Here is a 16,231-nt window from a genome sequence, read left to right as displayed (position 1 = left end):
GGGTAAGCTCGGAGGAGCGTCTCGCCAGCTGCAGCCAATGGGAGGAAGCTCGGGTAAACTTGGATGAGCATCGCGTATGCTGCAGCCAATAGGAGGAGGGCATCTCGCCAGCGGCAGCCGAGGTGAGAGAAGGTGTGAATATGAAGAGCGAGAAGCGTGAATTGTTGGGCGAGTTGGTACATGTTGACGTGAAAAAAAAAAACCAGCGAGAAAAGACGCAAGACCAGAGGAAGACGCACACAGACTGACGCCGGAGACTGCCGGCTAAACAGAATACGGGAAGAGATGGAGAGCGGGAAACGAGAAGAGCGAGAAAGAAGAGGCGAATGATGAAGTCGCCGGAGGAGATGTTTCCTTCCACACCAAACTGCACACACGTCAACCTTGTTTGCTTCTGTATGCCACTATTGCTTGAATGTGCAAGGCACCCTGGTCAATCCCTGACTGTGGGTATGTGCCACTGCACCTGAGGCCAACAACAACGTGCAGCGCCATTGCTTCACAGGAAACATCAGCAACGACGACATGCAGTAGGAGGCCAGTGCCGGCGGGTTAAGACAAAACCGAACAGAGGGAATGACGACACGAATCGCAACGGGCAGCTCAGGCGCTTTATCACAAGAGGAAAGCCGAGGAACGAGAGCAAGAATATTTAGGTGCAATTGGCATTTTTAGGCTAAAAAATGGGTAAAGAAACAAAAAAAAGAATAAAGATCAAACGTGCTAGCGAAGCTACGCATCAAACTTAACGAGGTAGATCAAGGGCAACTTTTTTTTACAGTTCCTAGAGTTGTCATTTGATGTGAGCACGATCAAGAACAGCTTGAATAAGCACCGCTGCAGAGTTTGGCACGTGCGAGTTGTTGTTGTTGTTGTTGTTGTTGTTGTTGTTGTTGTTGTTGTTGTTGTTGTTGTTGTTGTTGTTGTTGTTGTTGTTGTTGTTGTTGTTGTTGTTGTTGTTGTTGTTGTTGTTGTTGTTGTTGTTGTTGTTGTTGTTGTTGTTGTTGTTGTTGTTGTTGTTGTTGTTGTTGTTGTTGTTCGCCGTGCCTGAGCACCTTGAGCTCTGCTTTTTTTTTCAGATACGCCAGTCAAGTCTCTTCATTGCGTGTTTTTTGATGTCAATACCTCTACGGCTCAGAACAAAAAAAAATAAGACTATACATCCACCGGTACTGACCTACTAGGCTTTTTCGTAAATAGGTGCGCAACAGCAGACAATTACATGTGGTTTCGATTGCTGCTAGGCTGCCAGCTAATCAAAGGGAATGCATTAAGGGAGCAAAGAAATGTTGGCGAATTCAGAAAGGAAAAAAAATGGCTGGCGGTTTAGCATTGCTAAGCACGAAATAATGTGAGAAAGCCCAGTTTCTTGCAGGTGGACACCACCGCCACGTACCTGAAATTGATAGAGGTGTCCACTGACACCTACGCAATGTACGCCGGCGGCCTATGCTCCAGTGCCGCGTTTCATCAGAAATGTCGGTCGCGTCAAGGCCTATTGTCGTAGTGCCGTGTTTCCGCCAGAACGCCGTCCACGCCAACGCATGCAGCGCACAGGTCTGTCACTACTGCCACACAGCTCAAACCGCTAATATTTGTTGACGAAGAAGACGAAGTGTAATGCATAGCGCGAGAGCGTGTCACAGTTTAATCCGGGACGTGATCGGCTGCGGCGATGGTCTAGGAAGAGGAAGCCGTTCTGAACGGCTGTGCCATATACCTGGGGTGAAGAAGAAGAAGAAGAAGAAGAAGAAGAAGAAGAAGAAGAAGAAGAAGAAGAAGAAGAAGAAGAAGAAGAAGAAGAAGAAGAAGAAGAAGAAGAAGAAGAAGAAGAAGAAGAAGAAGAAGAAGAAGAAGAAGAAGAAGAAGAAGAAGAAGAAGAATGGCTGTGTGTTGAAATGCTTCTAGCTGGAAACAGCGCATCGGCCGTTGGCCGAGGTCTCCCGACACCTGAAGTTGCCACGGACACATACAAAGTTATCCTCCCTCGACTGCCTACCGGTAATGTTGTCCTCAACACCTTCTATCTGCATGCTGACCTCAAGGGTCGCCCATACCGTGCTCCCGACTTCCGAGACGGGCTCGCGCAGATTGTGGACCACCGTGACATTCTGTGTATTGGCCAGTACCAAATGAGCCACGTTTGGATGGTTACCTGCGAGAGCAATTCCTCCATGCAGAAGCTTATTGACAAAGCAGAGTTTCATGTCAAAGGTCTGAAATCAATCGTGTTTTTCCCGGACACTAAAAATGTGAAGCTTAAGGTTCTATGGCTCCCGCGCTATATGGAGCATCGGAGGATTGTGGAAGCTTTGGAGCCATTTGGAACTGTGCAAGCTATCGAGCGTGAGAAGTGGCGGTGCCCCAGAATAAAGCACATGAAAACAGCGAACCGTGAAATCTCACTCACGCTTAAGGACGGAGTGTCAGCCAGTACAAATCCTCACACGCTCAACGTTTTCGGGGTACAAGATATAGTTGTGATCCCAGGCAGGCCTCCGCTGTGTCTTCGTTGTAACCGTGTGGGCCATGTACGGAGTCAGTGTCGTACGCCTTGATGCACCCAGTGCCGACGATTTGGGCACACAGTAGACAGCTGTGTCATGAGTTATGCTGACAGTTTGCGCCAGGGCAAATGAGCACATGAAAAAGTGCTGTCAGAGCACATTATGGATGTGTCGGATGTTGTCATATTTGAATACACTTGAGTGTCGGATGTTGTCATATTTGAATACACTTGAGCACTGGTTGAACGCATTACACCTGAAGTTAAATGTTGGCAAGTGCGCCACCCTTGTTTTCCCTCTATACACTCCTGTAGTAGTCTCTCTCACTTGCCAGTTAAAAATAATACCGCAAGTTCAATCCCTAAATTACCTATGGGTCATTTATGACAACAAACTCACCTGGCGACCTCACATTGACCATGTCGCGGCGAAAGGGGCTCGTGCCGTGGGCATGTTACGGAGATCGTCATCACCGGTACGGCATGCGCAGAGATGCGCTATTAATGATCTACATAATGTATGTCAGGCCAATTTTAGAATTTGGATCATTGTTGTTTTCAGGCTCGGCTACATATAAACTTCGTCCTCTCGTCCTTTTAGAGAGGGAAGCACTTCGCATGTGCCTCAGCCTTCCAAAATTTGTGGCTACCAATGTGCTGTACCTTGAAGCGCGCGCATTCCGCCTCTCTTATCACGACTTCAATTTTTAACTGTGCAAACTTACCTCAGGATCTATGAATCCCATTTCCACCGTTCCCAAAGCATTTCCTGTTGTCAGCCGACCTCCTTTCTTGGTGTCCCCTGGTCTCGTTTCGATTCCCCTCAGGTAGTGTTTGCGCAAAGATTACTTCAGCCTTTAGATGTAAACATTTATGATATCCTTCCTGCGCTTCGCAATGGGCCCGCTATCCACATTGTTTTCGACGACATATTCCCAAAAAATGCAAAACTTTTGCCACCGAGTATTCTAAATGGTCTTCTAGAAGATCATCTGAGGACCCTACCTACAGATATAGCAATAGCCACTGACGCATCGCAATGCAATGAAAAAGCAGGTGTGGGAATATTTTGCTCGAATTTAGACTGGTCCTTTTCACTGCGCCTTCCAGATTTCATCCCTATTTTTCAAGCAGAGTTTCTAGCAGTTGTACTTGCTCTGCGCAAGCTAGTCCCCTCTATTACAGCAGTTGCAGCAATTACTGATTCTTTATCTTTGTGTTCGTCCCTCGCTGCACATGTTGACGGTCCCATTTTAACAACTTTCTTATCCCTACTTCCTCCGCATTTGAGCCTTGTTCATTTAGTATGGGTTCCCTGTCACAGCAATGTGACAGTAAATGGGATTGCTGACAATCTCGCAAAGGCTTCCCTCAGCGGCCCCGTGTTGCCAGTCATCCCGGCTACAGCCTATATAACAGCATCTAGATTTCGGCGACGTGCGTTTTTAAGCACGCAAGACACAACTCTTTTAACACCGGCGGATTATGAGCACCTTAAATATTATTGGAACAGGAAAATTTGTTGCTCTCGGCAGCTTGAAGTATCGCTGACGAGTCTGCGCTGCCGCCTCCCCCTTCTAAATTTCTATTTACACAAGTCGGGTTGGGCGCTCTCTCCGTTTTGTGCATTTTGCCGTGAGCCTGAATCTATAGAACATTTTTGGCTGTATTGTCGCCGATTCAACTTTCTCAGAAAACGGTTGCTGGAGAAGCCCTTGCAGCATCTTGGCCTTAGTTTGAGCAGCCCGCTCTTGCTATCATTTGGCGCCACCACATTTGGGTTCAGCCACAGATCTGTTTGTACCGCTGTTCTAAATTTCCTGAAAGAATCTAACCGACTGTCTTGCTAAGTGTTCCAAACTTTTCTTTTCTATCAATAATTACATTTTGACTTAATCATTATTATGTAATCCCTCTCTTTATTATTATTCTTACAATACTGAATTCGAAACTCTCATCCCTTTTCTGTTCATGACGAAGAATTCACCGGTGTTGCGCTCCCACGTGCTTTTCCTTTTTGTTAACTGCGTTCAGTGAATAGCCACCAGATTCTTGGCCGATCACCCAGTGTGGGTATGTGCCATCTTTTGATAGGCTAACAACACCAATAACGCTGTGTCATCAGCATATTGGAACACTAAACAATTGTAAATAGCCAAAGGGAAGTCATTCACAAAAATATTAAACAACAATGGAGATAAAATTGACCCCTGATGTATAATATTAATAATATAAATAATAAATCTTTTATTGCGCTTAACATGTACAGAACAATGATACGGGCCTGTCAAAGCCTCTAGTGGCTTGAGAGACTTGGCCGGCATAGTTGGCAGACGGACGTGAAATATGAACATAAAATATCAACATAATATCAACACAATAGTAACACGAAATGAATATTGACCACGGGGCAACAGGTTAGGAAAAGTAACATCAACAAGAAATGAAGATAAACAGCAAGGAACCTACGTTAAGACAGCAGTGATTTAGCACTTCGTGCCAGATCATGAATATTTTTCAGGCATATAAGAACCGTGTTACAGTGAGTTGACCACGATTTTTAGCGCTTTTTTTGATATTGCGGAAAACACTTCCTCTGGTAAATCATTAAAAATTTGGGGAACATAAACACAGCACCTGGCTTCCTCATACCTTTCTGAGGAGCGCGGCACCTCAAAACGAATGGTACTACGCAGGCTTCGGGAAGCTGTACGACGTATTTTGAAATTGCTGTCCCAGAAATGTCGTACCACTGCAGTCTGTACAAAGAGTGTTCGAAAGCATGGAAGACCAAGGGCTGTGAAAACATTATCGGACACAGAAAAGGGGGCGTCATATGCTACATTTCTTAGTATGTTTCTTAATAAAGTGTCAACTCTTTTTTGCCATCTGGCCGAGCAAAAAGCAAAAACAGTAATCCCACATCGGAGAATGCTGTACACCAGAGCATGCGCAATAGTTTTTTTTTTATTATTGGAAAAGGAACAATGGATTTTATATGGAAAAACAACCAGGCTGCGCTTCGAAGCTTATCACAGACTGTGATGGCTGGCTGTGCCAAGAAATATTACTGTCGAAGAAGACTCCCAAGTATTTTAACGAATTCACAAAGGCGTCCGGCACTCACCGAAAGGGAAAACAGTCGTGAACATGTAGAAAAACTGGCGCATCCATAGCTGTTAGCTTTAATGGGGATGTGAAGCACACGAGTTTTGTTTTATTCGGATTAACCTCCAAGCAGTTATTAATAAACCAAGTCATTGTTATGTGTATATTATTCTGGAGATTAGTAATGGCCATGTTGTACGGAAAGTGCTTGGAAAGCAAAACAGTGTCGTCGGCGAATTGAAATATTAGACCTTTGGAAATTACTTCAGATAAGTCATTAACAAACAAGTTGAGCAGAAGAGGTGATAATATGGAGCCCTGCGGAGCTCCGGCCTTCAATGGAAGTTGACTACTTGCATTTGTCATCCCATCTAAAACAACAACTTGCGATCGACCGGAAAGATAATTCTTGAGCACATCGTAAAACGCACCTCTGAAACCTATGGAGTATAGTTTCTCTAATAAAGTACCGTGATGAACTGTTTCAAAAGCATTGGAACTGTCTAAAACTAAAGCAACACTAAACAAATTTTGATCGAAAGCTGAAAAAAAGTTAATCAGAGAACTCTTCCAGAAGAGCTACAGCACCACGACCGGGAACGAAGCCAAACTGACGGGATGACAAAATGCAAAACTTTTCAACAAAGGATGACGTGGATCTCAAACGAAATTTTTCGATTATGTGAGAAAGTATAGGCAAGATCCAGATGGGTCGATAGTTTTTCACGTCGTCTTTTTGTCCTCCTTTAAATAGCGGTTTAACTATAGCAGTTTTTAATAATAATAATAATAATAATAATAATAATAATAATAATAATAATAATAATAATAATAATAATAATAATAATAATAATAATAATAATAATAATAATAATAATAATAATAATAATAATAATAATAATAATAATAATAATAATAATAATAATAATTTATTTTGTCACCGTCAGTAGCAAATACAGGAGAGACAGGCCGGTCTAAGCCTTAAGATGGCTTGTAGGACCGTGCCTAAACATAGTGATGGAAAAGTATGGCTCATGCGTATGTATATAGGCGAAGAAAGCAAAATAACAATAAACATGAAAAAGAGTACACTGAAAATTAGTAAGTTCATTCGAACCACAACTGAAAAGATCATAAAGGTGCAAAGTCTAATAAGGCGAAACAGATTGCTGTAATCCTATAACTAATTTTTCCATTCATTCTTCAGTAAGTCTCTGAGTTTGCCTCTAGAGCTAGAGTTAAATATTTCACCTGGCAGTTTGTTGAGGGTAGCCGGAACATAAGTGCAACGCCTGGCCGCACCATACCTCGTGTTTGACCGAGGTACAATGTAACGGTTATGTTTCCTAAGTTGACTCGTCTGGGTAGTTTCCTTTTTTAATTCACTGTACCAATAGCGCTTAAGGACAACAGTATCAATGAATAAGGATTTGAAGTTCGGGAGAGCTAGTTCACGACAAAATAAATTGTCACGCTAGTGACAAAATAAATTATTATTTTTTTTTCATGTTCTGGCAGGTATTCTCCTTTGCATACTGAATGTTTTTTTGGAGGGCGACGAAATTCCTGAACGCCTGAAAACTGCTGTTGTTTTACCCCTACTCAAGTCAGGACATAAAGATAAGATTGAAAACTACCTAGAACTCAATACAGCAAAAACAACATACATTTTATTCAGGCCTCATAACGAAAACATGCATAGTGACATTAGCTTATATTTTAATGACACGGAAATTACCCGCGTTAAGGAACAAATTTTCTTAGGTGTATGGTTTGATGAACATTTATCGCAGAGTTCACATATAAGCAGGTTATGCTATGATGTTTCTAAATCAGTAGGTATTATTAAAAGAATAGCCCACCTAATTCCTATTTGGCTCAAACAACAGTTATACAATGCCTTTTTTTATTCAAAGCTCTGCTATGGGATCTTGGTATGGGGAACAACAACAACAACAACGAACAACTACAAGCTAATTCTTTTACAAAAGCGCATTCTTCGTATATACAACAATTACCATGGTCGTTATGCAGATCTTGCAACCGCTCCATTATACCAGAGTTATTCACTTCTTCGCAAAGACAAAATTTATTATAAGAAGCTTCTGCTTACAGTACACAAACAGAAATTATTCTCTAAAACATTCAATACAGATACATCTCGGCACCTTCAACGGCGAAACATCCGACACAAGCCGAAAACAAGAACAAATTACGGAAAGCAAACATGTTTATATCAGTCAACTGAAATATTAAACAAGGTTGAGGAACTGTTAGACTTTAGCGCTCCATTGGGTACTTTCAAAAAAGAGTTAACCGCATTGCTACTAGCCAATGTTATTTCTTTTTCTTGATTAATGTAATTCCGTTCCATTTCTGTTTGTTTGTATGTACGTACATCCGTTCACAAAATCAATATATACAGTGCATTTGTGCTATGTGTGCATTGTGGCTGTGTAGTGCGTATTACAAGTGTAATATATTGGTACTTGTGTAAATTCTGTATTTATTGCCTTTTATATGTATTTCCTTCTCTTATCACTGCTGTCCGAACTGTTTACTGTAAGGGGGACCTCTCGTCAGGTCATTGGGACCTTTAGTCCCAGTCTCCACTCGCTATGACGAGAAAATAAAGTTCATTCATTCATTCATTCATTCATAAAAACTCCAACACCAAAGAATGCGGCAGAATTGAAATCATTCTTCGGCCTTGTGGAATTCTATGCAAAGTTCCTGCCACACTTGGCTACATTTGCGGGGCCTATGAGAGCATTTCTTCGAAAAGGCCATTCGTTTATATGGTCGAAAGAAGCACATGAGAGTTTAAGCAAAGTGAAACGTCTTCTTACATCTGCACTTGTCCTTCATATGTTTAGTTCCTTGCTTCCCACCATAGTGTGAGCTGACGCTTCAGATGTAAGGCTGAGAGCTGTGTTGCAGCAGGAGGGTCCTGAAGGACTCTGGACTATCGCCTTCGCATCTCGGACACTGTCTCCGACAGAAAGAAGATATTCGGTGGGGGAAAGAGAAGCTTTAGCATGCATTTGGGCATGTGAGCGATGGCATGTGTATCTTTGGGGTCGTCCGTTCACACTTCGAACTGACCACCAGGCACTTGTCGCCGACCACTTCGTATTTCACGATGGTACAACCGGTTATTGTGTTACAACTTTGTCACTCAGTATCACAAGGAATCTCATAACCAGGTAGCAGATGCATTATCAAGACTTCCTGCGCCTACTCGAGGCATCGAAAGAGAAAGCCAAGAAGAGGTGATTGCATTCATTGAGTCAACTTGTGTCACGAGTGAGGGCTGCATTGGAGGAAGATAGTTGCATTAAGCGCGTCCAAAACTTTGTCCTTTCAGACTGGCCAGCGTCGCATCAAATATCAAATGATCTTAAACGTTTCTTCAATGTGAAAGAAAAACTTTCTGTCATTGATAACTTGCTGCATCGCGCAGATCGTATTGGAGTTCCAGAATAGCTGACAAAACAATTGATTGAAACAGCACATGAGCCAAATCCTGGTATAGTTCGCATGGAAGCAAGACTGAAAGGGAAATATTGGTGGCCAGCTATGGACCGACACACAGAACAACAGATAAGGAACTGTCCAATCCGCATCGAGGCAGATAATACTGTGAAAAGATCTGTAGCACCTTTTTTAAGCTTGTTCCTTTTTCAGAGAAGCCTCGGCAAAAGTTCAAATCGACATAGTCGGCACGTTTGAGCGAGCGCCTCGACATTGTCGCTATGCCATCACTTTAGTTGACTATTTTTCGAGATGGCCTGAGGTGAAGCTCACAGATGATGCAACAACTACAGGTGTTACAGAATTCTTACTTGATGTTTTTGCCCATGAAGGCTATCCAGAAGAGATAGTATCCGATCAAGGCCCTCAGTTCATGTCAAAGAAATTTAAGCAATTTCTAAGTAACAGGGCTAACAAGTTAACTCATTCTTCGATATATCACCCGCAGGCCAACGGACAAATCGAAAGATTTAACAGAACTTTCAAGTCTTTTGTTCAACTGTCATCGTTGGAACGTCGGCCTTTGAAAACCACAACTGCACAGTATTAGTGCGTATATATATATATATATATATATATATATATATATATATATATATATATATATATATATATATATATATATATATATATATATATATATATATATATATATATATATATGTGTGTGTGAAGGGAGCCAACAGTCACCGAAACCAAGGTACATAGAGTAACGTTATTTTTTTTAATGTGTTGTGCCTATCAGTGGGATAATATTACTTAGATTAATAAATCGCTTAAAGAAAATTACTTATAAAGCAGCAGAAAAAATAACCATGCCGCCGGTGGGGATATTATCCCACTGATAGGCACAACACATTAAAAAATAAAAAATAACGTTACTCTATGCACCTTGGTTTCGGTGACTGTTGGCTCCCTTCATAAGTTTGACAAACAGGCCCCTCATTTACTTTACCTTGTCTGTGAAAACCATACACACACACACACACACACACACACACACACACACACACACACACACACACACACACACACACACACACACACACACACACACACACACACACACACACACACACACACACACACACACACACACACACACACACACACACACACACACACACACACACACACACACACACACACACACACACACACACATATATATATATATATACACCTCATGCCACAACAGGGGTGGCACCGGCAGTTCGTCATGGCAGATGTCATCGTACAAAGCTTGGTATTGTGGGATTTCCTTAATTTTCGTCATTGTTTGCTGAGAATTCATATCTAGCTATTCAAGATTTGAGGAAAAGGATGGAGAAGAAATAGATGACGATAAAAGAATACACAGATAATTCATGTGTGTATATTCATGTGTGTATATACCGGTTCAGTAAAGCTCGCTGATGTTCTATGGTCGTGTGGACCTTTAGTTTCATTGATGTAGGATGGTTCTTCCAGCGAATTAAAACTAGCCGATGTTCTACAGTCATTTCATAAAGATAGCAAGAAGAAGGAGCATTTTATGAGATATCATTTTATTTGAATGAAGGATTCACTGCTCATGGGGACGCCTATCAGCAGATTACCTGGGCACACTCAGGGAACAGACAATTCATCCAACCCTAATGACATCACGTGAGCTCCAGTGTCTGACGTTACTAGTAGCCTTCAGTGACGCTGCCCTAGCAGCATTTGTTGACCATTTTTGACGATTTCAGCTTGCCATGCATTTAAGACCCCTCATTATTTCTAAAGAAAAAAAGGGAGAAGATATATTTCGGATGGGCATATTCATTGTTTTCTATGATGTGTTCATTATACTTTTCAGATATCCAGATGTTTCAGATAATCAGTGGTTTGATGAAGTGCATTTTTTTTTATAAAGTGTGAAATCTTAGTTTGTGACAAAGAGTGTTTTCCCCGAAGGGAGGGGGTATGTTGTGTCCTAGGTGTCAGTTCCAGTTTGTCTCTGTTGTAGCGGCGGGTGCCGCTCAAGTACACGAACTGCTAGCAACCAAAACCATCCCCGTTTATTGCCACATACAGTCATATATATACACATAGCGACACTGGTGCCTCTGGCGGCAGGTGATCCCCAAACCGAAACCGAAACCACATATACAACATATTCCCTTCCTTATAAAAAAAAAAAGACAGCTACATGGGTTAGTGATTTAGTAGTGGTAGTACGTTAGTGCTCTTTTACAGAATTATATTTACAGTAACAACAATGTGCTTGTCTTATGCACTTAATACAAAAATATAAAACAAAAAGAGGAAAACAAAATACACAACTCCATTTATGTCCATATTTCACAACGTCAGCAAACTCAACACTCGTGCAGATTGTGACGCGTTCATGTTCACTGCAAAACGTGTCTTTCTGTACTTAGTGTCCATAGCGGTCTGGAGGTCGTCTATTCCTTGATGGCTGTACCCTACGCTGAGGTCCCGATGCTTCTGAGAAACCACTGGCGGCAGGCGAAGTCTCTTCCGGCTCACAGCCGGTCACTGGTGACATAGGCGGCTGCTTCGCAGCAGCCACAGCTGAAGTTCCGGTTGGCGCTTCTGAAACGGGTCTCTCCAAGGTAGGCGGTGAGCTGCTTTCCCTAGCGGTGTCATTTGTATCACTCCTTTCCCCCCACCCACAGATAGATGCAGAAGCTCGTGGCATCCTTGACAACTTTGAAGCGTTCCACGTTTTTCCATCATCAAGTTGTAAGGACGATTGCCCCTACTTTCTTATCACTTTTCTTGGGCGGCTAAAAGCCAGGTCACCTTTAAAAGCAGTTTGTCTGCGTACTCGTACATGGTCACCAACATTCACTTTGGTTTCCCTTGCGGCCCTGCGAGCGTCTGCGTATAGTTTACTGGATTGCTGCTTTTGCTTCACCCGCTCGCGTAGGCGGTGGAGCTCTGAAGTAGGGTCGGTTGCAAATATTGCTGACGGATACCCAACGACATCGAGCCGAGTCCTTGGTAGACGTCCATGCAGGAGAAGTGCTGGAGCAACTGCAGTTGTGGCATGCGGCGTACAACGGTAAATGCCCAAGTATTCTGTTACCGTTTGGCGTAAGGGACGCTGCTCGAGTGTAGCCACTTGAACAAAGCTTTTAAAAACTCTGTTGAACCGTTCTACCTGTCCGTTTGCTTGCGGGTAGTATACGGACGAATGCCGCAAGCGGATGCCGCGATCCTGCAGAAAAGCTTGGAACTCTCGAGATGAAAACTGTGGCCCGTTATCGCAAACAATTTCCTCTGGGTAACCTTCACGTGCGAACACTGACACCAAGAAGCCTGTTACTGTGCGTGTTGTGGCTTGGTTGCAAAAGTATACTTCGGGCCACTTAGAAAAGTAGTCGACCAGCGTGATCGCATATCGACAATCGTGTGGTGCTCTCTCAAATGGGCCAACAATGTCCATGCCAAGCTTTAGCCACGGTTCCTTTGGTAAGGGGACCGGGTTCAATGGTGCAGCCATAACCTTCGTGCTCTTGTTCGCTGCCTGGCATATACTACACGTTTGAATAGCTAGCTCGACTTGCCTGTCCATGGCTGGCCACCAAAATTTTTCTCGCAGACGTGCTTTCGTTCGTACAATTCCAGGGTGAGCCTCATGAGCAGCGGTAATTATCCGCGCTGTAAGTGATGCGGGAACCAAAATGCGTTCGCCACGCAAAATCAAATTGTCCACCACTGACAGTTCATCGCGAAGTTTGAGGAGAGGTTGAAGCTCACCCGGCAGAGATTTTTGCGCAGGCCAGGACGATTCAATGTAGGCCTTGATTCGTTGCAGTGTGCTGTCTTCCGACTGAGCCTGTTCAAACTCTTCCCTGGTAATGCAAGAAGATATAAGGGCAACTGATACAGTTTCATCTGGTAAAGACTTCTTCCTGAGGAGGTGACGCAGGGAGGCGAGAGAGCGCATCTGCTACTCGATTTTGCGAACCCTGCCGGTACTTTACTGTATAGTTGTACTGCAGTAGGCGCTCCGCCCACCGTGCTATCCGCAAAGGACGCCTTCCTGGCCATTGAGTAGACAGCAATGCGACCAAGGCTTGATGGTCAGTAAGCAACGTGAAATGGCGTCCCCACAAGTAAACATGCCACTTCTCGCTCGCCCAAACACACGCAAGCGCTTCGCGTTCTCCTACTGAATATCTCCTCTCTGCAGATGAAAGCGCTCGAGAAGCAAAGGCGACAGTGTGTAGTTTCTCTCCCTCCACCTGTTGGAGAACCGCTCCAAGCCCACAGTCTGAAGCGTCAGTGGAAACAACAACTGGAAGAGATGCATCGAACATCCGCAGGACTATGTTGGACGCAAGTGCCTCTTTGGTCTTTCGAAAACTGGAGTCTACTCGCCAGACCGAACAAATGGTTGCCCCTTTCGAAGCAGAACGCGCATCGGTTCAACCATATCGGCAAAGTTGGGAACGAACCTAGAGTAGTATTCGACCAGTCCCAGGAACGATCGAAGGCTGGCTGTATTGGTGGGTGCCGGTGCATCCTTGATGGAAGCAACCTTTTCCTCCAGCGGAACAATACCACTTGCTGTGATCCTGTGACCCAAAAATGAAAGTTCCTGCGTATCGAAGATACATTTGCTGTTCAGTTTGAGTCCTGCCTCTTTAATGGGTTGAAGTACTGCTGCAAGGTTATCTATGTGCTCCTGTCGGCCCCGCCCGAAGACTATAATGTCATCTATATAGAAGAGCACGCCCTTACATCCTTGCAGGACTTTGGACATCATACTCTGAAATGCAGAAGGCGCGGAAGCCAGTCCGAAGCACACTCGTTTAAAACGAAAGAGGCCTTCGTGAGTTATAAATGCGGTCAAATCGCGACTCGCAGGGTGAAGCATGACCTGGTGGTAAGCTGATGCGAGGTCTAGCTTAGAAAAATTTGTAGCCCCCACTAAACTATGCAATAGCTTTTCTGTATGAGGAAGGGGAAAGCTATTACGACAGCTTTGTTTGCTTGTCGAAGGTCTACACAGAGGCGAATACCTCCCTCTTTCTTCTTAACGACCACAATTGGTGACACCCATTCAGATGCCTCCACCCTCTCTATCACGTCCAGATTTTCCAACCAATGGAGCTCTTCCGAGACCAATGGTCGTAGCGAGAGCGGACGGCGCCGAAGTTTGGATTGCACTGGCTGCACCATGGATCGCGTTTTGACGTGATGCACAAAACCTTTCGCGAGGCCAAGGCCTGGATCGAAAAGAGATCCAAACTCGGCAACTAATTACTTTGGGAGGTTAATATCCTGCACGGCTTTCGTCGGGTCAGGGCGCTGTTCCCTTCGAGAATTAGAAGTTAGCGTCGTTCCAAGGCATTGCAGAGATGACCCATCAATCTGTAGACCGAGGGCCTTGATGGCATCGATACCCAAGAGTGAGGTGCCTTGTTCTACGACGTAGAAAAGAAGGCTTGTTGTGCTAGCTTTGTACGTAACGTCAGCGAAGAAACAGCCACGAACCGGAATTGGCTGTTTTGAATAGTCCAGTAACCGAACAGTCGGGGCCAAAAGTACTTGGCCTTCAAAATACTGCTTAAAAAGATCGTGTGCAACAATGGAAACTGACGACCCAGAATCTACAAGGAAAGTTATGTCCGCACGGTCAATCGAAACTGTGACGTAAACAGCGGAGCGAGCGGCCGTCGTCACAGCCAGAATGCTCAAAACTTCCTCGCTAGGAGAGTCTTGGCTGTCTACCTCACGCACCGGAGCGGAGCCTCGTTTCTGGCAAACAGAGCGGAAGTGACCCATGACACCGCAATGATGACAACGCTTGCTTTTGGCTGGACAGCGAACTGATGCTGCATTGTGCCGGGATGAACCGCAGCGATAACAACTGGCGGTTGTGCGACCACTTCGAGCTCTCGTCGGATTCTGGTGTACGCGTAGGCGTATTTCCACGAGTATTTATGCGTCCAACATCTACAGAAGGAAATTCTTGCAGATCATTGTACGCCTGCTCAAACTGCCTTGCCAGTAGTACTGCTCTAGCGAACGAGAGAGACGATCCTTCAAGCAGAAGACGCTCGCGCAAGCTCAGAGACGAAATACCAGCAACGAACTGGTCGCGCAGCGAATCTTCTTCGACGGGAAAAGAGCATGTAGCAGAAAGCTCCCGCAATGCAGTGATGTACTCATTCACTGATTCACCAGCTTGCTGAACTCGCCTACTGAAACGATGCCGTTCGGCAACAACATTGCTTGTTGCCGAAAAATGAGCATGCAGAGCGGCGACTGCGATATCGTACGACGATACTTCAGGCCTTGTGTCGCCTGTGCCCTTGCTATCTTCCGAAGTTTTCTCAGTAGCAGTTTGCTCACCGAGCTTGACGTTGTCCAACGATGGAAGTGGTAATGTGTAAAATATGCGCTGACCTTCTACGCCGAGGCTGTGAAGAAGTAGTGCTTTGCGACGATCCGGCGTGCAGTCAGAGGCCCCCGAAGCAAGCACGTAGTTCTCGAAGATGCGGAACCATTGCGGCCACGCAACAGCAGGTCGCCCAGGCACAGGCAGGAACGGGGGCGGCGGCGCGAGTCCAGAAATGCTCATGGCGCCGGAAAGCAAGCGGCGAAAGTCACGCCCCCCGAAATGATCCCGTCCTCGTCGCCAATGTTGTAGCGGCGGGTGCCGCTCAAGTACACGAACTGCTAGCAACCAAAACCATCCCCGTTTATTGCCACATACAGTCATATATATACATGGCTTGCATTGCCACATACAGTCATATATATACATGGCTTGCACTGACGTCGTAGCTGGGAACCCTGGGATGCTGTTCCGCCATGTTGGTGCAGTCGCAGCGGCCGTGGTGCACTTGATGCAATTCGCGCGTACGGTGTACTTCGACGGCGTTGCGATGGTTATCTGCGCTGTTGTTGGATGCTCCAACCGCACTTGTTGGGCGAAATCAACAAACACAAACTTTTTTCGTCTTCCAAAGGTCATCGAGCATCAAGGTGACCGTACGAAAGCTTTATGCCCGAAGCGACGGGAGGTGTGGCTGGCTCGTATAAAACGTGCCGATCTCAACACCGAAAGGACGGGCATAC

General features: G+C 44.7%; 1 protein-coding gene across 1 annotated transcript; it reads right to left on the bottom strand.

Annotated features, from left to right (window-relative positions):
- Nucleotides 1-14,879: 14,879 nt before the first annotated feature.
- On the bottom strand, nt 14,880-15,847 carry LOC144129855 (uncharacterized). The gene has a single exon (XM_077663919.1). The coding sequence runs from the start codon at nt 15,729-15,731 to the stop codon at nt 14,880-14,882; it is 852 nt and encodes a 283-aa protein (XP_077520045.1). The 5' UTR covers nt 15,732-15,847.
- Nucleotides 15,848-16,231: the final 384 nt, after the last annotated feature.

The sequence above is a fragment of the Amblyomma americanum genome, chromosome 4 (assembly GCF_052857255.1).
Source record: "Amblyomma americanum isolate KBUSLIRL-KWMA chromosome 4, ASM5285725v1, whole genome shotgun sequence".
In the NCBI taxonomy this organism is placed as follows: Eukaryota; Metazoa; Arthropoda; class Arachnida; order Ixodida; family Ixodidae; genus Amblyomma; species Amblyomma americanum.
This window is presented reverse-complemented; position numbering and strand designations above follow the sequence as displayed.

Excerpts from the sequence above, each read along its gene's own strand:
- LOC144129855 (XM_077663919.1), bottom strand. The coding sequence starts at position 15,731 with ATGAGCATTTCTGGACTCGCGCCGCCGCCCCCGTTCCTGCCTGTGCCT.